The 19,393-nt window shown below is 52.0% G+C and overlaps 6 protein-coding genes across 6 annotated transcripts; 1 reads left to right on the top strand and 5 right to left on the bottom strand.

Annotated features, from left to right (window-relative positions):
• Window positions 1-287: 287 nt before the first annotated feature.
• Window positions 288-1,149, bottom strand: QC762_408310 (uncharacterized protein; the record flags this gene model as incomplete). Its single annotated transcript, XM_062890285.1, is given in 4 exon segments — window positions 288-509; window positions 514-575; window positions 642-723; window positions 1,138-1,149. Coding segments are annotated over 4 exon segments (378 nt in total).
• A 1,173-nt stretch (window positions 1,150-2,322) lies between these two features.
• QC762_408320 (uncharacterized protein) lies at window positions 2,323-3,084 on the bottom strand (the record flags this gene model as incomplete). Its single annotated transcript, XM_062890286.1, has 1 exon — window positions 2,323-3,084. One exon carries the CDS (start codon window positions 3,082-3,084, stop codon window positions 2,323-2,325), a length of 762 nt encoding a protein of 253 aa, XP_062743646.1.
• A 1,406-nt stretch (window positions 3,085-4,490) lies between these two features.
• Window positions 4,491-9,295, top strand: QC762_408330 (uncharacterized protein). Its single transcript, XM_062890287.1, has 2 exons — window positions 4,491-7,578; window positions 7,637-9,295. The coding sequence occupies exons 1-2, from the start codon at window positions 6,383-6,385 to the stop codon at window positions 9,012-9,014; spliced, it is 2,574 nt and encodes an 857-aa protein (XP_062743644.1). The 5' UTR covers window positions 4,491-6,382; the 3' UTR covers window positions 9,015-9,295.
• On the bottom strand, window positions 5,069-5,781 carry QC762_0067990 (uncharacterized protein; the record flags this gene model as incomplete). The annotated part of the gene is made up of 2 exons (XM_062883696.1): window positions 5,268-5,781; window positions 5,069-5,191 (listed from the first exon to the last, which is right to left on the bottom strand). The coding sequence occupies exons 1-2, from the start codon at window positions 5,505-5,507 to the stop codon at window positions 5,069-5,071; spliced, it is 363 nt and encodes a 120-aa protein (XP_062743645.1). The 5' UTR covers window positions 5,508-5,781.
• Window positions 9,296-10,257: 962 nt separating the features above from the next.
• Window positions 10,258-12,204, bottom strand: QC762_408340 (uncharacterized protein; the record flags this gene model as incomplete). Its single annotated transcript, XM_062890288.1, has 1 exon — window positions 10,258-12,204. One exon carries the CDS (start codon window positions 12,202-12,204, stop codon window positions 10,258-10,260), a length of 1,947 nt encoding a protein of 648 aa, XP_062743643.1.
• Window positions 12,205-14,185: 1,981 nt separating this feature from the next.
• QC762_408350 (uncharacterized protein) lies at window positions 14,186-19,057 on the bottom strand. Its single transcript, XM_062890289.1, has 5 exons — window positions 18,652-19,057; window positions 17,649-18,630; window positions 17,440-17,566; window positions 14,872-17,375; window positions 14,186-14,812 (listed from the first exon to the last, which is right to left on the bottom strand). The coding sequence occupies exons 2-5, from the start codon at window positions 18,246-18,248 to the stop codon at window positions 14,264-14,266; spliced, it is 3,780 nt and encodes a 1,259-aa protein (XP_062743642.1). The 5' UTR covers window positions 18,249-18,630; window positions 18,652-19,057; the 3' UTR covers window positions 14,186-14,263.
• Between the last annotated feature and the right edge of the window lie 336 nt (window positions 19,058-19,393).

Here is a 19,393-nt window from a genome sequence, read left to right as displayed (position 1 = left end):
TGGCTCACCACCTCCATGCAGCTTACTTTTCTCTCGGTACAGGTCCTAGGAAGGTGAATTAGGTAGGTAGCCAGGCTGGCGGCCTTGCGACGAGAGAGAGAGGGAGCGAGGGGCGCAGGCGGGGTAGTCCAAACCCGTAGGATTGGGAGGCCACAACCAACAACAAGTGAGGACGAAAAAGACTACCTAGCATCCATCATGGTCTGTCTGTCTGTCTGTCTGTCTCTGCCCTACGGCCCGCGCCCTGTAGGGAGATCCACTCATGGTTTCAACACTTCGAATTGGGACTAAGAACCAGTTGCCAAGATAGGTACCTTGAGTTCGACGCCACCAACAACAAACTTGTTGTTGATAACGCCGTTGACATGTTCCACTCCCTCGCACTTGAACACATTTTCCTGGAGCTTTCTCTTATCCTGTGTCTCCCTTCCCTGTCTTGTGGCAAAGCGTTCGTTGGCTGTCTTACCAAATTCTGGACTGGAGTTGTCCTCAGATCTAAACAAAGCCACCTACCCGGCCAGATGTGTAACACGCCGGGATATACATAGACTGGTAGTATCCACAAGGCATCAGTGCTATTCACGGCGTCAGTCACCGGCGAAGAAGAGTGTAGCACAAAGAGTTTGGGCTATAATACCTACAAACGGCGGTATCCCAACAAACACCATTCGAACAACCATTGGTCCATGTTTGCGAGGACAAATGCTTGGTATGCTTGGTATGCTTGGGTTAGCGAGAGGTAGCTGAGTGTTAGTGAGAATTATAACTCAGCCTCCTTCCCCACGTACCTAGTTACGCTGGTTGCAAATCAAACAAGACGTCACTTCCAACCAAGAGGACTGGAAAACAACGCCCTCGAAATCGCCTTGCCGCAATGTGCAAGAAGTCAAATCAATGTTTGGGAAAAAAGAAGAAAAAGTTCTATTTCAACCCATGTCGCGCTGGGAATCTTGTCAGATCCGGCCATTGCTGTAGTTAAAGTCTTTCTGGTAAGTCTGGCTTTTGCGCAGCTGTCAGGCATCAACTGTGCTGACGGTTGAATTGGGCAGGTTTTCTGGTTTTGGATAGCTTTGCAGAGAGAAGACGAGTTAATTAATAATCTCAGGGGAATACCTAACTACCTACCTGTTCACCTACAGAAGCTGCCATCAAGGTAGCCCACCCAGAGCGGGTGTAACAACATCACAATGTCTCGCACACGCCAGCCCAGAACGTGGAGCCGGCCGCCCCTGCTGCTGTGCAACAACTCACTCTTCCACATCCAGTTCGGTGCCTGCTTGTGAATGAAGAACAGTAAAAATCCTCGTGCAAGTGCGGGAAGGATGTGAAACCATAGCTTTACCCCGCCATAGAAGATCAATGCCTGTGAAAGATGGTAGTAGACCTATCTTGAAATGCAGGCACTTTCATCTGTCTGCCTAGAGAATCGAGACCGTGGTGTACCTCAACGGCGGTTGCGGGGTAGCTGCTAGTCTTGGTCCGCGAACTGCGGACGAATGCGGGGCACACCACTTCCTGTGAGGGCGGTGGTGAATGAATTGGTGTGTGCCTTGCTGCTGCAGCATCTCCAAATGGTTGGCTACCTACCCGGATGAACCGGTCGGTGGCCGTCGCAAAAGTTCAGATCATCTGCAGCTGCCGGCTACGCCGACAGTGCCCCTCCTGCACAGTCATTAACTCTCGGGATGCGCTCTGAAGCAGTGCCTCAATGGCTGCCTCATCACTTTGAGTGAAGTGAATGATTCCGTGACGCAAAGTCCCTCAATTGGAACCGTGGTGATGCTACAGCGTAAGCGCTGTGATGATTGGCCACATGTGTGTACCCCTTGAAGCCTTGGATGGCGCTTGCGAGATGCTTGAATGTGATATCGAAAAACTGCAGAACACTGGTGTCGTGTTGGTATCCTGAGAGATTAGGTGAGCTGCCAGGGTTAAGGTTCAGTGATGAGAGCATCAGGATGTCATACAAGACAATGAGCAACTGCAATGGAGCGCAAAAGAAGTAACTTCATAGTGCATCAGAGACCATAATCGTTAACCATAAATAGGTATGCTCCAAATGTCCAACCATCGTCGCGCCCCCCTCCCCCACCCCCCCCCCTCAACTCCAGAAACGCCATGAAAACAGCACTCGGTTTTTTTTTTTCTGAATGCAATTCCGAGATTTGGTCTTCGAAACCAAGTACGTCCGTGCTGTTGTCCAGACCAACCTGTGATGTGATGTTACCAGAAACCTAAACGCCGTATCATAACTCATATTCCATGTTTGTAAATGCCTTCCCTGTCACGTTGATCACCACCTCCCGAAAAGGTAAGAGATCCTTAATGACCGCCTGGGAAAGGTCCAGGATGACCAGCTCCTGGAGGTGGAGGGGGCATCCCCATTCCCATCGGGGGTCTGAATCCTTGCGGAGGCGGCATACCATGTCCTGGGGGAGGCATCTGCGGATGAGGGGAAGGTCGCGGCATTCCGGCAAAGCCTGGTGGAAATCCTCCAGGTGGAGGACCCGGAGGACCACCCATCGGAGGGGGGCCGCTCATCATGGGAGGGCGACCCGTTGGAGGAGGACCGCCATTGGACATTCCCATCCTCATTGGACCTGGAGGTTGGGCAAAGGGGCCGGGTTGCTGATGCCCATACTCAGACTCACTGCTGTCGCTGCTGCTCCCGTCGTCTGAATCGGAATCATCATCCCCGTTGGCATCCCGAACACTGGCGTTTCTGGCCCAGGCAGCTGTGGCACTCGGCTGGGAGACTCTGCCACTTGGCCTTGATTTGGTGTTTTTGCTTTGCTCTGGGTACTCAGCGTAGTAGAGCCCCTTGGACTCGACGAGATAGTATTCGACATTGCTGCGGTTGCTGGTCCACGAGGACCACATGGAACTGTATGAGCCGTTGCTTCGAGTCTCAAAATCATCGTCGTAATAGTAGGCCCGGACGCCCTTGACTTTCCTGGGATCCCGCCCAGTGAACCATATCAGAGTGTTGACAGCTGGGGTTTTCGGAAGCATCCGCTGCTTCATCCGCCGCGAGCTCGAGCTCGAGCCGGCGCTGGAGCCAGAGCTGGAGCTGGATCGAGGCATGGCGAGGGGGCGAACTAAAATATATGTGACCGAAACGTAGAGGGGGGAGGCAGCTAGGAGCCTTGCTGCCTAGATTTGATATGTGGAGAGTAGGACAACAACTGTCCTACACCGAATAGATGAGCCAAGCAGTAAGACAGGCAAACTTGGGCAGCCTAGAGTGAGGGCATCACCGCCAATGGGGAGCGTCAAGAGAGTTCGAGGTGGAAGAGAGTTTGAAGTTGGGAATTGGAATTTCCAAGAGAACGGGAGATCGACGGAAGAGACGGGCGTAGAAGTAAATAGGGGACGCTCGGGGAGCTTACTCCCCCGAGAGCATAGGCGCGTGTCTAGGGGTGAGAAAGAGACTATGGGTGACACTCACATACGAGGTGGTGCTGCACATTCCTCTCTCTTGGAGTCTCTCCTGCAGCTGAGTTGGGCAAAGCGTGTGCTCGAGGCTGCAGAAGTGCATGGTCTCACACATAGAAACCGGGCCCAGGTGGGAGGATGCTGAGCTACTCAGCGCTGGACCAACAGGTAACCAACCCTGTGGGAGGCCGGATCCGACTGGTCTGATCTGTCCCAAAGCCATGGAGCCTCAGAGTCGTCCAGCTGTGATAGGCTGTCGCAGATCGGAAAGCTACAGCTGGCGCACAAGCCGGGCAACGATGAAGTGGCGATCCATCTGTAGAGCAGCATGCCCGGTATGTCTCGTGCATGTTGGATTCCAGCAGGCGGGTGCCCCGGTTTGCAGGCGAAGTGTTGTGACAGGCTGGGTGCGGGCATAGAGTGCTGTGGTTGGTGTTCACACTGCATCACAGCTTGGCGGTCAGGCTGCGGCTATCCGTCGAACTTGCTTCTCTCACCTCAGTCAGCTTGGGCGAGGTCGTGAGGGGCAGGAGAGTGAGGAGCAGGAGAGTGAGGGACAGGTCATGTCGTGTTCGGTTTCGAAAGTAGAGGAGAGCACTTTGGGCATCAAGGAGCCTCTCGGAGCCTCTCGTCTTATTAGAAGCCAGCAAACATGTTGACCAATTTTGAGCCGCACCAGACACAGGCTAAGAGGTTAAGAGTGATGCTTTGGTTGAGGTTATGGTGATGGTGCAAAGCCGGGCGTATCCAACGACGGGAGCGGGGCAAGATGGGTTGCTGACAACCACCAACCATCCAATGCCAGTTCTGGACACAGAGTCGGAAGGGTGCAGATGATCCTCTCGGCCATAATTGCCCTCAATGGACCTGGCGGGCCTAGGGCCTCGCTTCCTTGATCAGAGATTCTGCCATCTGCCTTTCTAAACAACTGTACCACGACGATGTGTTTCGTAGAGAGCTCCTGCATTCGCCCGAGATGTGGACGAAGTACAGCAGATGCAGCAAGACAGAATGGTTCGATTTTGACACTCGTAGAGGAGATGTAGGTCGGGATTGTTGATAAGGCTGTCAGACCAAGGCCAGCACCGTCCCAGAGATCGAGGCCATTCCGTGTCACGATGACTCGGGGATGAGAACCCGGCGATAAAATTGTGCGGTTAACATCCAAGGCTGTTTTGAATCCGACTACCCCGCATTTCCGCTGGTCGTGGAATAACAAACTACTGTATAGTGTAGAATGATTCGCAATTGAGGGCGGTAGTTTGTCGAGATTGTCGTGATGACCGATCAATGCTAATGAGACTCTCCCCCCATGGCCGCCACTGCTCTCTCATGAGGGTAGTCTTCGAATATCAACAATATACTGGCTGTCAAGATGCAATATCTGATGCTGTTGGCGGGGACAAGACGCTAGAAGCAACCGGCAATCGTGGCACCCCTGGCAGCCGACAGGGGAGTGGTAACTGCCGCGGGCTCTGTGCCATAACCGTGCAACGGCCCGGCAAGCCCACACTACCACACGATCGAGCTTGGCCGCAAAGAGGCAAGCTTCCAACGTTGATAATTGACCTTCCCGTCTGGATGTCTCTCCGTTTATTTACAAGAGAACGCTCCAGACCTTTCCCCCCCCCATTTAATTATAGCAGCCACCTGCCACCTCCTGCCTTCTCTCCTGCGGCCTGCGCATATCAACCGAACGAACGCTCTGCATCAGATGCTCCGCTCCGGCAGCACGAACTACTGCGTACACAGGTACCTAGCTCCTAACACTAGCATCGTCTCGGATCCGGAGTGGCCTCCCTATGGGCATGGACAGCCAGGAACAAGCTCACGATGTCATCTCTCCTGATCTCTTCTCGTGGCTTTGCGCAATGCCAAACGTTTCTTTCACACTTCATTTCGCCATAGCACAAATCTGACCAGCCGCCTCGCTTGTCCCACACTGTCCGGTGTTGCGTCCAGCTTGGGAATACTACCCACAGGCTCAAATCATCCAGGCGAATCCCGATGCTGCGAGATATTGCCCTCTCTGCGGCCTGTAGATTGCAATGTCTACCCCAGATTTTTTCCATTTCTCTTGCGAAAACGGCGGTTATTCACTGACATGACCAGTCAGTCCCAGGAATGGATGGGATGATGCCCCAGGGATACCCACGACTGACATCAGGAATTGGATGACTGTCTTCGGGAAAGCGGCAAGCTTTGGCCTTTTGGATGCTCCAGACGAACTGAGAGTTCGCTCGAGTTCGTCCGACGACCGGTTTTTGCTTGGGCACTCGAGACGAAAACGGCTTTGCCAGGACGCTTGTTATAGCTGCAGCCAGACACTGCCGGACCGTGAGGTTCCTTGGTTTGTCCGATGAAGTGATGAGGAACGGGCGAGATCCAAAGTCCCAGCCAATGGCCATGGTCCACTCTGCACATCCCTGCCGCACACAGCAGCTTGCCAAGCGCCTTGATGCTCCCGCCAGCGCAAATCCGCCCCGGAAGGCCCTGGGGGGGTGCCAGGGCATGTCCCCCGTGAACAGCCGACCAATGACAACATGCGCCTACGTGCCCCCCATATTGAGTCCGAAACGGTGCCAGTCTGTCTTGTTCCTGGCCAGTCCGACAACCTTTGGATTCTTGCGCGCTGTGATTCCGGCTGTTGACCAAGAAGTGGCTGGACCTCTTGCTGCAGAAGCGCACCTCTGATCCAGCTTGTCCCTTTTCAGCCGGAGGACTGGAACCTCACCTGCCAATCACCCTTGCAACTATCAAACAACCAACATCACCTCTGTCTACAAACCTTGAACGCCACATCCTAGGACGATCCGAGAACCAAAGGAGTCGATGACTCCGCTGGTCACCCTCGCCAGTCAATGAATAGTTGACGGTGCTGGCAAGCGGTTTATCTAACTCTTAGACCCGGAACAGCGCCAGTCATCGAGATACAGAACCCGAAACCATGGATTTTCCACCAAACAAGACTGACGAGCTGGAGAGGAGGTTATCGACGAGAAACTCGCTGAGGATATCAGTCATTAGTGCGGATGAGGACCCAGAGTTGGCCGCCATGGGAATGGTGGCAGATGGGTTCAGACCAGTCAACTCCGGCCCCGAGATCCAACCACCATCGACGCCATCACTCGCCTCCGGATCCAGCACACTTCTTGGCGATGGAAGTCCAGAATCAGCACGAATAGGTCGCTCTCCCAGCATCTCGAAGCCACCCAGGCCACGAGATGCATCGTCGACACGGCAACATGGAGGGCCAGAACAGGCTGACGAATCCTCGAGTTTGAGCAGGCAATTGAGCGGATCTACCGAATCCACAGCCTATCTAGCACCCGAGAGCCCGTACAGGGGACCGTCTGGACCATCGCATCCCTACCAGATGTATCCGCAGAACGTAAGGATGGCAAGGACAATGAGCACAACGACGACCTCGTCGACGCTACCGGCGTCGGAATTGTCGTACACTGGGCCTCGTGGACCAAGTCATCCGTATGGCCTCTATCCTCAGAGCGACGGGGTCGAAACGGGCGCTATGCCAGACACCGTTCCACTAGGTTTTCACGGTCTTCCCGATCAGTACCGGCGACGAGTTGGCGCAGACGGGGAGGAAGCTGGCGACATCATCGGCCCAGACGGCCATACCGAACAGCTTCCGCCATACACGCGATATCCGGATGAGGCATATGCTCGCAAGGTAGCGGCTGCCGATGCCTCGACCCCAACTGGAGTAGCACAAGCAACGACGAATACGCCAAATACAGCGGCAGCCGCGGTAACCGCACCACCATCCATCACAACGTCCGGTTCCACCATTGTCGGTGCGGGAGGGCTTGGGCTAGCCACACGAAATCCCGAATTTGATTCAACAGACGATCTCGGGTCTCCCCAGTCCCGCCACTCGTCGCGAAGTTTCACCTCGGACAGCACCAATCGGGTCATTAAGCCGTATGAAGAGGTTGTCAACGAAAAGGGGCAATCGCCAAAGGGGTGGAAACTGTGGATGAGGCGGAAGCTATGTGGTATCGTCCCATATTGGGTTATATGCCTGACGTTTCTGATATTATTGGTGGTGGGAGCAATTTTGGGCTCAGTTATCGGCACATTTTTGTCCAAACAAAAGCGGCCAATGCGCAAGGATGGCACATGGTGAGCATCTCAACAAGATGTGAGTAATCGTGGTTTGGTTTGTTAACTCGGTCTATAGGTCACCATTCAACTCGCCAGCCCCTGTACCAACGTTTGGTGCCGTTCCAATACCAAAACCAGCCGATCTTCAGCCACTACCGGTGGGCACCTTCAGCATGCCACTTACAACGAACCGCGTGTCCAATACTTGCTTTCAAGACCCGACTCTCTCGCAAGCATGGAACTGTTTTCTCGTCATCGCCGGCTTGCATCTAACAATAGCTGAGAATCACGGCGAACACAGCATGATGCTCAACTTTAACCATTCGTTCACGTTGATGAATAACGTATACTCGTATGGTGAACAGCCACCACTGGTAGAAAAACCGGTTACTCTGACACTGGTCAACGACACCTTTGAGCCAACACGGGGCCCGGCATTCTACAACATGCTGACCTACGACAAGACGGTCATTCTCCCCGAAGCTGCCCTCTCACCGACGACTCCTTCTGTGACAAGAAGAAACATTCGCAACCTGGCCGGCATGACCGACTTTAAGCGCAAAAATATCGCCAAGGTCGGGGACAAGCCGTGGGTGTGCAGATGGCCAGACACGTACCTCGAGATGTTCATCTATCCCCACCAAAACTCAAGCTGGTCTGGGATCCCCCCACTGTCAGCAGGGGGCCCGGGCGGTGGCCCGGGAAGTCCAGGGCGAGGGCCATATCAGTCCTTTCTCACCTCGACAACAACAACATTTTTCGAATCATCTTCCGCCACACTACTGACACAGACATCACCGCCAGGTGAAACCCCACCACCACAGACATCAACACTACCAGCCCCCATCGGCGGTGAGAATTCCAACAACCAACCTCCTGCCCCTGAGGGAAACCAATCACCACCACCACCACCACCACCACCAAGCGAAGGCCCCTCCCCAACAAACACCAACAAACCAAAGGGTTACTGGCCTGAACCACGAGACTCGAAGACGCTTGAGTTTCCCCCCTTTCCCACATCAACAGGGGGGTTCGGGTCAGGGTCAGGATGGGGACCGATAGATGAGAATTTTACGCCGCCACCACCGGGGTATCCAAGAGTTATCAAACTAGCAGAGAGGAGAGTTCCAACCATAACCACAGGGACGGCGGCGGCGAGAGTGCCGGAGTGCACCCAGATGGAGATTACGGGTTATGCGCAAGAGGCGAAGGTGGTGGTGGACGGGAAGGGGAAGGCGGTGACGATTAGGATTGTGGAGAATGAGCAGACTGTTGTTGGGCCTTTCGGCGGCGCCGGCCGGCCGGGGGGGCAGAAGAGGAGGAGGAAGAGGGAGGGAGAGGAGCGAGCGGGGCGTGAGGGCGGCGGGACGGAGGAGGGGGTTTTTACTCAGCAGGGAGGAGGACCGCCGGCTGCGGATATGAGTCCTTGTGGGTGTATGTGGTTTGTCACCTAAACAAGTCGGCTTTGGATATTTTTGGCGGACGGAGCACCCCCTATCGTTTTCATGAGGCATTGTGGCCCAATGGCGGTTTATTATTTCAGCTGTCGTTTTTTTGTACTTTTGTATCGGCATCAAAAAACGGCATTTTCTTTCCCACCAAGGCGGTTGGGTTGGTTTGGGTTGGGTTGATGGCGTTTTATATCGGGGAAATTCCGTGGTGGATATCTGGGACAAGTATATAAAGGATATCATGGACATTTATGGGGAGGATATGGGACAAGTCGGCGGGAAGGAAAGGGAGGGGTGGGAGTCAAAGACAACTCTCAACTGTCGCTTTTGGATATGTTGATTATACAAGATTTTTGGCATATGCTCTATTTCTCTCTCTCTCTCTCTTAGTTGGAGAAGCTCATATGGCAATGTTTTCTTTTTGCTATTTGAAAGTAGTTTTTTCTTTTCAACTTGTGGATACCAAATTACTTTTTCATCTTTTCTCTTGATACGAAAGACATTTTAGCAGAGAGCAAGATTATTTACACATACACGCACGCACTATCTCATTCCGCAACCTGTGACTTGAGCGTGGTGATTGAAACGGAACATTTCACTTCAGCCGTCTTCTGGTTGACGAGTTTATTTACAAGAGAACCTTTACGGAGCCCCCTGTTTATCTTGCAAACACCCCCCCTTAATATAGAATTGACTATATTTCAAAGGGTGATTACTAAAGGTTAAAAGATATTTAATAGGCTTTAAAGGATAGTTAAAGGACGTTAAAGGATAGTAAAAGGCTTTAGAAAGCGATTCACAAGGCTTAAAAAATAGTTCAAGGGTCTTAAAAGACAGGTAAAAGGTCTCTTATTATAGTATAGGAAGGGTAAATAAATCGGTGGATACGGAGGGGGGCGGGCGCTGGTAAGGCAAATAGGGAGCCTCGTAAAGGTTCTCTCTTTTTACCTACCTACCCACGTTCACAGTTGTTACATGTTGAAATGTATTCAGTTTCTTCTATCCTTCACTTGATCAACACCTATCAGCATACACCAACCCCCAAAAACACTAATGACCCACAAAAAAAAAAAAAAAAAAGCTTTTGTAAAGGCCATGCTCGCCAGAGGAAAAAAAACATATAATACATCATTCCAATCCTTCAGTCTAGATATAACCTTTTTATATTCAAGTAACAGACCTCCTCCCTCCCCCCCCCCCTCGCACCCCTCCCCTCAACCCCTCCTCTGAACCCCAAGAGCAACACCTAAGTCATATAATACTTCGGCCCCTCCCCCCCCTGCGGCACCTGCCAATTAATATCCTGCCTCGGCGCCTTAATATCACAGGTCTTGCAGTGAATGCAATTCTGCGCATTGATCTGAAATCTCACCCCCTCCTCCTTCCCCTCGTCCTCAACATACTCGTACACCCCCGCCGGGCAGAACCTATTCTCCAACCCCTTCCACCTCGGCCACGTCTCCCTCGTGTGCTTCTCCCAGTCCTTGACCTGCAGATGCACTGGCTGGTCCTCCTCATGGTTCGTCCCCGTCCTGCTCACACTGGTCAAGATGTCAAACGTAATCTCCCCGTCGGGCTTGGGGTACTCAATCTTGCTGCAGTCCTTCGCGTCCTTGGTCGCGGCGTGGTCCTGCGTCTTGTGCTTCAGCGTCCAGGGGACACGTCCCTTCAGAACAAACGCCTCGAGGCCGGAATACAGAATCCCGCCGTAGATTCCCAGAGGAGAATGAAAACTAGGGCGCATGTTCCTCACTTCTTTTAGCTCCTTCCAGATGCTCGACTTCCTCAAGGCATCCTCGTAGTCATAGAGGAAAATGGAGTTGTTATCCGGAACCTGCAGCGCGTTCCACGCCGCTTCGGCAGCCAACATACCGCTCTTCATGGCATTATGCGTCCCCTTCACTTTGGGCACGTTAACAAACCCAGCCGTATCCCCAATCAGCGCCCCTCCCGGAAAAGCCACCTTGGGAATCGACTGAAACCCCCCCTCCACCAACGCCCTAGCACCATAAGAGATACACTTCCCCCCCTCCAGCACACTCCTGTAAAGCGGGTGCTGCTTCAGCTTCTGAAACTCCCCATACGGCGACAGCCACGGGTTGTTATAATCCAACGCAACCACCTGCCCAACCGAAACAAGATTATCCCCAAAATGATACATCCACGCACCCCCATACGTATCCATCGGCAGCGGATACCCCATACTATGCACAATTTTCCCCTTATCAAACTTCTCCGGCTTCACCTCCCACACCTCCTTAATCCCCAGCCCATAAGTCTGCGGCTGCGACTCGGACCTCAAATCAAACTTCTTAATCACCTGCTTGGTCAACGACCCATGACACCCCTCCCCAAAAAGCGTAACCCTAGCATGAAACTCCATCCCTCTCTCAAAACTATCCTTTGGCTTCCCATTCCTCCCAATCCCCAGATCATTCGTCGCGACACCCTTGACTGACCCATCAGCCTTGTAAAGAACCTCGCTAGCCGCAAAACCGGGATAAACCTCCACCCCGACCTCCTCCGCCCGCTCCCCTAGCCACTTGGTGAATTCGTTAAGGGAAACGATGTAATTCCCGTCGTTATGCATCTGAGGCGGAGTAGGGCAGGGGATGGCCCATTTTTTGGTCAGGAAGCTCATCGAGTCCTTCCCCGCGGGTGTGGCGCCGGTGAAGCGGTTTTCATTGTCTTCGGAAAGCCAATCGGGGATGAGCTCGTCAATGGCGGTGGGTTGGATGACGGCTCCGGAGAGGATGTGGGCGCCGATCTCGCCGGCTTTTTCGAGGAGGAGGACGCGGAAGTCGTCGTTGCCGGCGGCGTTGGCTAGTTGCTTGAGGCGGATTGCGGCGGAGAGGCCTGCGGGGCCGCCGCCGATGATACAGACGTCTACTTCGTCGGATTCGCGGTCGATGGAGGCTGGGTCGAAGGAGTCTTCTTCTGCGGAGGTGGAAGAGTATAGACGGGTTGAGGGGAGCGTAGGGAGGGTGGCGGCTGTCCTTTGGAGGAGATTGGTTGTGCGGGAGAGGGTGGTAGGTCGTAACCTGCTGGGGGTTGTGGATGATATGCCCCTAATCCCGCGTGCGAGCTGTGGTGTCTGTACCCTTGTCGTCGAGGTAGCTGTGAGAGAGGGGGGGGTTGCAGTTGCGGCTGCCCGCCGGCAGAGGGTTGAGGTGAGTCTTGAAGAGGCCGACATGATGACTGTGTCTTTTCGTCTATCCTATTCAGATACAGTGTCTGTCTCGGTCGTCGAAGCGGGGGGGCAAGGGAACAATTTCGGCCGAGAGAGTATAGGTCTATGACCACATACGGCGTTCTTTCAGTCGGTCTCCCCAAGAAAAATTCCACAGCCGCGGGCAAACAAGAAACAAACAAGACAGCAGCAGAAAAGACGAGGGAAAGGATTGCACAGTCAGAGGAGGAGAAAAGAATCGGACTTGGTCACTCCGGCTTCCTCTCACACACAATTCAACCCGCTTGTCTTGTTCCAGCACTCACTCCACTCTCCACTTCGTCTCGAGGGCCGGCTCCGATTTCATTTTTCGGCCAAGAAAGCAGCCGTTCAAATGACGTCCCGCCCGAGGTGCAGCCACTCAAGCCTCTGACATTTGAAAACAGGGTGGGGCATCATTTTCGTGGGGTAAGGGACCCGCCCTAACCCCGCTCAGCCGAGGAAAGCCGCACATGGGAATTGAGGGCATTTGACGGCGAGGTCAAAAAGCTGAAAAGCAAAAACATACAACAGCAGGGGTTCCCCAGTGGTCACCTACCTGAGCACTAATCTGCCGATCATGTAATATGGCTGCGAGGATGGGCGACTCTAAAAAGGATATATTATTTACTTTAACACGTGGAAAAAAGCGTGCCGCTAAACGGTTCGTTAACTATGACGAACCATGATCCGAAACCTCTGAAAGTGATGCTTAGTTAAAGGTATTTTTAGACAATAGTTCAATAGTAGCTAATCAGTGCACAATAATAGCTTATCCTATTTATAATAGTCTTTAAAACTAACGAATAGAATTTATATTATATATTACGAAATTTTTTCTGTATGTATAAACTATTACTCTTTTAAGTTATTATTTCTCCCTAATAATTCCTAAAGCTAAATCATTAGATTATTATGATAATCTAATAATTCTTTTCCTAAATTATACTTCTAACTTTACAATTTTCTTATAAAATTTATTTCCTATTTCTCTAATTAATTATTCCGGTTTTTTTTCTGATTAGCTGATCTTACCAGAAGTTTGTATTTAAAATGTCACGGTTCTGGAAGACAGTGGGGCCACGAGGGACCAATCAGGACTGGACCGCGCGATCGAGCGGGGCTCACGGTCCAGGGAGGCAAACGGACCAATAAGATGAGGACCGGGGACCGCGGTGGAGCTCACGGTCCACGGTCCAGTATCGGCCAATCAGGAGCGGACCGAGGACCGTCTGTAAGTCAACGGTCCACGGTCCACTGGTCTATATATACGGAGGAACTGGCTGGTGTAGATAGACAGTTCCGCAGTATGCAATACAAGTCACAATCGTTGGTATTCAGACTATTGTGATTGAGATAAGCCACTGTTGTACACTGTTTAGCTGTACCGAACCAGGATTGTTCAGAAGTGCCTTCAACCAGTATCCCTTTCAGAGGTTCTGGATAGGGGTTCGTCACAAATGGTGAGAAAACATACAAATACAACCAAGACACTACAAATATACCCTCAACAGGTCCCTGAATCAATACACCTGCGTGACAGTGGCTCGCTCGCAGGCCGCACTTCACGTAGGACAAAGAAAAGACACTATGGGCTCGCAGGCTACATAATAAGCACCGGATTGGCCTGATCAGAGGGCCAGAATTGCCTGCACGCGTGCTAGGCAAAAAATACGAAGAAACAAAAGTCGATGTCCTGTCTAAAATAGCTTGTCAGAAGCAGACCGCTTATATACATGACCCCTGAACTCCCGAATCCTTCGAGAGCCCCACTTTCTCACCCCTCTGATCAGAAAGACCTTAGGCCTGTGGCCGCACCCCAAACCACTAGGGGAGAGCGGACGGGATCCCGTATTTTCGATTGTCTATGGTCGTATGTGATAGTGCGGTGCTGAAAATGGCCCTATATGAGGCGTTGGTAATACCTTCTGTCAAGACCCTAGTCGCACAGGCCTTGAAGATTTGTTGAAGGCATTTCTGTGAATGTATTATTTTGGATTACCATTACCTATCTCTATCCATCTCTTCATAATCATGATATATATCACCCCCTCAACGTTCTCCTATTCTGCTCCGGAATCTGATACCTAATCTTCCTCTGATTCTCCTTCACCTTGTCCCAAAAATCATACATCCCATCCTTATCCCACGCGGTCTGCTTCTCCACATACTTCCTCTTCTTCTCCTGTCTCCTCCTCCGTTTCTTCTCCTTCCTCCACATCGGCTCCAGCTTCTGGGTATACCCCTTTTTAACCTCCTTATAGCCCCCCCTTATAATCTTGTATATCCCCTTGAACCCTCTCTGGACTCTCCAGCTGAATGCTGCAACCAGCGAAAAAATGATTAGGAGGATCGAGGTAGGCAGGGAGATCCAGCCGACTTGCTCGAGGTCGGGCATGTGTTCTTCTTGCCAGTTGGTAACGTTCATACCGAATAGTCCGGTAAAAAAGGTGAGCGGGAGGAAGATGACGGTGAAGGTGGTGAAGATCATGACCGAGAGGTTTTGGGACGAGGCGAGCTCGGCTTGGAGGCGTGACCAGCGGACCTCGTCGACTTGGGCTTGGCGTTGGACCATTTCGAGCATTTTTTCATACTTCACATTATCCGTCAGCTTACTGCTTGGTCACGGTGTTTGAGTAGGGGAGAACTCACATCATTCCTCGTCGTATTAACCCTTTCAATCATCTCATTCACCGTCCCCTTAAAATCATCCAAATACTCCAACGCATCATCCAGCGGCTCCTGCCAATTCTTCCTTGTCTCCTTGCAATGGATCTCGTAGAAATCCTTCATTTGCTTGACGGTTGACTCCTGGTTCTTAAACAGGGTCTGCAGTACCGTTAATTCATCCTTGAGATCTGCCAGTTCGAGTAGAGCAGACGTGTTCTCTCTGTTTTCCCTCTCGGACCTTTCAAGCTCTTTTCTGTGCCGTTTTTTGATCGAGGCTGGGCTCTCCCCTTCCCAGTCAGAGTAGTCGGTGTCCTCGTCGTCTTCGTCATCGTCCATGCTGAGAGATTGGAGCCGGAATTGTTTCATATTAAGCGTCATCCTTTCGGCCAACATGCCAATGGCTTCGTCAAAGAGACGGAAGATCTCCAGGTCTGGGTGGGTGGAACGGTCGAGGAAGACGATGACAGCGTGGTAGACTATCAAAGCAGCCAGGTCGAGAGCGTTTTCGGTACGGCCGGTGAGGTCACCGTTGAGCTCGTTGTATACGCTGTTCCGTAGGTCGGCCTGGTGAAACAGGGTGCCTTCTGTTGGGGTCGAGTACCGGCGAGGGAAGAAGGTGGTGAGGGTGGTCTTGTCAATGGACCAGAGCCAGAGCTGGTCAACCATCAGTACGTAACCATCTCGAAGCTCGGCCTCGGTTTCTTCCTCGTATTCATCGTCGTCATTGTGGGAGCCGGCGTTGCTCCCATTGGAACCTTTGTTTGAATACATCGAGCTTCCAACCGGCCCAGCCTGGGACTTGGTGGCAACACCATTGAGCTGTTTCGTCAGGGAGAAGGCATCCTTTTTGGTGAGCTTGTACAGCATTTGGTCATCATCGCGGGAGTTGGTGTCTCTGAGGGAATGGTGGCCGAACTGGTCCAAGGTCCTACGACAATTGAGAGGAGGATCGAAGCCAATGTACTCCCAGATCATCTTGAGCTCAAGGGAGTCCTCATCAGCCACATGCTTCGGAACAGGTTTCGCCCTGCCACGCTCCCGGCGCTCTCTGATGATCTTCCGGCGCCTGATCATGCTTCGGTAGGTGTCAAAATGAAGGTATGGCATGTAGACAAACAGGCAGTTCGGTGTCAAAAACGATGAAGATGGTCCAACAAGAGGGGTAGGGCGTGGCGAGGTTATGCCTGTATTGGTCAGGTACTTGCAGGTTGGTTTGAGGAATGCTGGCTGAGATTCGGAATGGCGGTTCTGAATGTGCTTCGATTGCCAGTTGTCATAGTCAAAAAGCTTGGAAAAATCGTGCCCTTGGATGTCGGAAAGAACATTAAAGATCTCCTTAACCCAGACCGGGTTGTTGAAAGGCATATGAATCCACGTGAACTTTTTGAGTTGGGGATTCGGCCGGGAAAAGCCAGCAGACGCCCCGAGTTCATGCTCCTTGAGCATAATTTCTGCTTGTTGCCTGGCCAGCAAATCCACGGTCAAGGGCCCATCTCCTGCAAAGTCCTTCCTTTGAATGAACAACGGGTCCGACGCCGTGGTTGATACACTGGCCAAGCTCTCGGGGCTTGGAGGCCGTAGCTCAGGCATAGTTTGAGCTGGAACCCTCAACAGAGCCGGTCTTTCGAGAGCGACAGGTGAACCTCCACTGATGATGATTTCTGGGCCGATCCCAGCACCACCCTGATGTCCAACATCGAGCTGGCCCTGCGTGATACCGAGGACGTTGGCATCAGCGGTAGTTTCCTGAGGCAACTGAGGTGGCCGCAAGTCTGTCCGCCCGCCAGCCCGATTCGGGCTCCGTACTCTTCTCCTCTTCCTTTGCGATCGATCATGTAACCGTTCAGACAGGCACTTCTCTGGGCCTTTCTTCAAGAAGTCCTTGTAGGGGTATTTGGTGGCATACAAGCGTATGATAGAGCCCGATTCGGCACTCGCGTCCGACCCTTGACCAGCATACTGCTGTGTGGCAGCCATCCAGCCATCTGGATCCTCATAGAACCCAATGACTTCGACTTGGACATGGCTCTTGAGATATAGTGGGTGGTGAACATGATCCCGGCTAAGCTCTGCCGCTTTCAGGACGGCGCCTGCCAAGTCCCCAAGATATGAATGCAAAATCTCCTCATTATCAGGACCAAAAGCGGCGAGATGCGCGTGGTCACTTTCGACGCCAAAGATATCTTCTTGCCAGATTTCGAGTATAGCAGATTTCACCGAAACCAAAGGGGCAGTAAACTGTACTTCGTTTGTGAACTGGGCACCAGATCCGGAAAGCAAACACTCCCGAGTCTCGTAGAAGGACCAAAGACGGAGCTCGCTGGCAATGTCCACGAATTGCTCGTGCAGCTGTTTTAGCTTCGGATTATTGACGAGGATTTCATCTGTAAGGGACCTGGGGAGTGGCGATTCAAGCTGGAGAAGGTCTTGAATAGAATCCTTGAGGTTGGGCATCGACATGTAGCTTGAGCCGCGATGTGGTGTTCCTGTTGCTTTGTCAGCCTGGTTTTACCAAACGCCACAATATCAACATCATCACAAGAAGCCTACCAAAGAATGTGACACCATGACAGTCGTCCATTATATCCTGGTACTTTGTTTTCTGGCTAGCTCTCACCAAGGCACTCTTGACGACCAGCCCGCCAATGCTATGCGCAATGAAAAACAGGGGCCGAGACTATGAGATATTCATAATCAGCATCTGATTTTTGGGAAATACACACACGACAGAAACGAGACAGAAAGATGCATGCACTTACAGATCCCTTGCGAATGTCCTGCACTTGCTCAAGGAGATCATTCGCCAACGACTTCAAATTCATTCCCTCCTCAAGATGCCGGTGCCTATACAAGAATACCCGAGCAATGTTGACGCGCTCCCGCAGCCTCAAAGTGACCCATGGGCTTGACCTGCGAAGAGAACTCTGGGAGCTGCGGGTGCTCTGGGAGCTGCGGGTGATGTGCGATCCAACCTCGACATGATAGTTGGATTCGGCACTGCTGGAATCGCTGTCGTAGATCCATGTCTGGATCGGATCCGCCCCAGGACAGGGAACGGCAATGATATCTACCTCGGTCTCATCGTAGCCATGGCCGCCCACATCACCCCTATACTCTGCAAATCCAGCGCCAAGGTTGATACAGGGCGGGCTGGGGCTGCGTCCTTTGCTGATGCTTCGGCCGCGTTCCGTAAACTCTCTGGAAGACCGACTGGGAAGGGAATCTTTGAACTGAATCCGTGTTGGTAGCACTTCGAGGGCTATGACCTCTTCGGCCTCATCTTTCTCCTGACGTTTCTCCGCCCCCCTGTCGATGTCAGCCTTGTCTGTGGGGTTGTTTGCACCAGTGTTTCCGTCCATCGCTCTGTGGACCCTGAAAGATGCCGAGATGGGCTCAAGACGCGAGAGGGAGCTGGTCCAGCGTCCAGTCGGGGTGGTGAAAGTCACTAAACCATGGATCACCAGAAAGATGAAAAGAACAAGAGCATGGGAGAAGCGAGAAGTGATTAAAAGCCTGCCAAGGGCTCCGCCAAGCACGGGCAGGCTGATGAGGGGACAACGGCCAACGACGCTACATATTTGAAATGAACCTTGCCATCCATGAACATCGAGACCGAGCCTGGAAGTCTGTGCCGGACGAAACAGACGAGGGATCTCCCGCTTCTAACTATTGGGCCTGGCTGGCCATTGTTGCTATGCAGCGAGGGCAATGCCATTGGTTGCTGTACCACACCATGCAGCCGGGGGGTGACAGAATTCTGGGGGCGCTAGGAACAAAAGAAGCAGCTCGTGAGCCGCCTGTAAGTGGGTTATTCTGCATCACTGGACCAACAGCCATGTCGCAATTATGGTAGACTGGGTCGGATATAGCGGCGTGTGGCAGTGCGAAATGGATAGGATCATGCGTGTAACTGTGCTGTGCTGTGTATTGTGAACCAAAGACAAGCATCCTGATCAATCAACTGGCGCAAAAACAAAAGAAAGCTTGACTGGACAACTGGATGTCCTGTGGAAACCAAGAAACGAGGAAGAAAGCTTGACCTGTCAGGGGGCATAGTCGGAGGACCCACTAAAGTTGGGTATCAGCACAGTATGATGCGGTGAGCACAGGAACTTTGCAGGTGGCAGATATCGAGTGAAGCCGTCTGCTATAAAACCCGAATAGACCATACATTTTGAGATGGAGATTGAGGAGGGATGAGGTAGATGGGAATTGGTCAGCAACTTTTATGCAATGCCTTTCTCAACCGGGCACACACCCTCACCACAAAATAGTTGGCTCACAAAAGTAAGTTAACTATGCCTCGAAAGTAAATTAATAGGACTTTAAACGATCTTTCAAGGCCTATTAACTATCTTTAAAGGCCTACAGATTATCCTTCAAGGCATGTAAAAAAAAATAAAAAAAAAATAAAAAAAAAAACCTACTTTAGTGTCTCAATTATTGATTCAAGTGGCCCTACCTTTGCAAATGAACTCTTACTATACGATTTACACCTCATGCA

The sequence above is a fragment of the Podospora pseudocomata genome, chromosome 4 (genome assembly GCF_035222375.1).
Source record: "Podospora pseudocomata strain CBS 415.72m chromosome 4, whole genome shotgun sequence".
In the NCBI taxonomy this organism is placed as follows: domain Eukaryota; kingdom Fungi; phylum Ascomycota; class Sordariomycetes; order Sordariales; family Podosporaceae; genus Podospora; species Podospora pseudocomata.
Note: the sequence above shows the minus strand (reverse complement) of the source record. Positions and strands in the feature narration are given on the sequence as shown.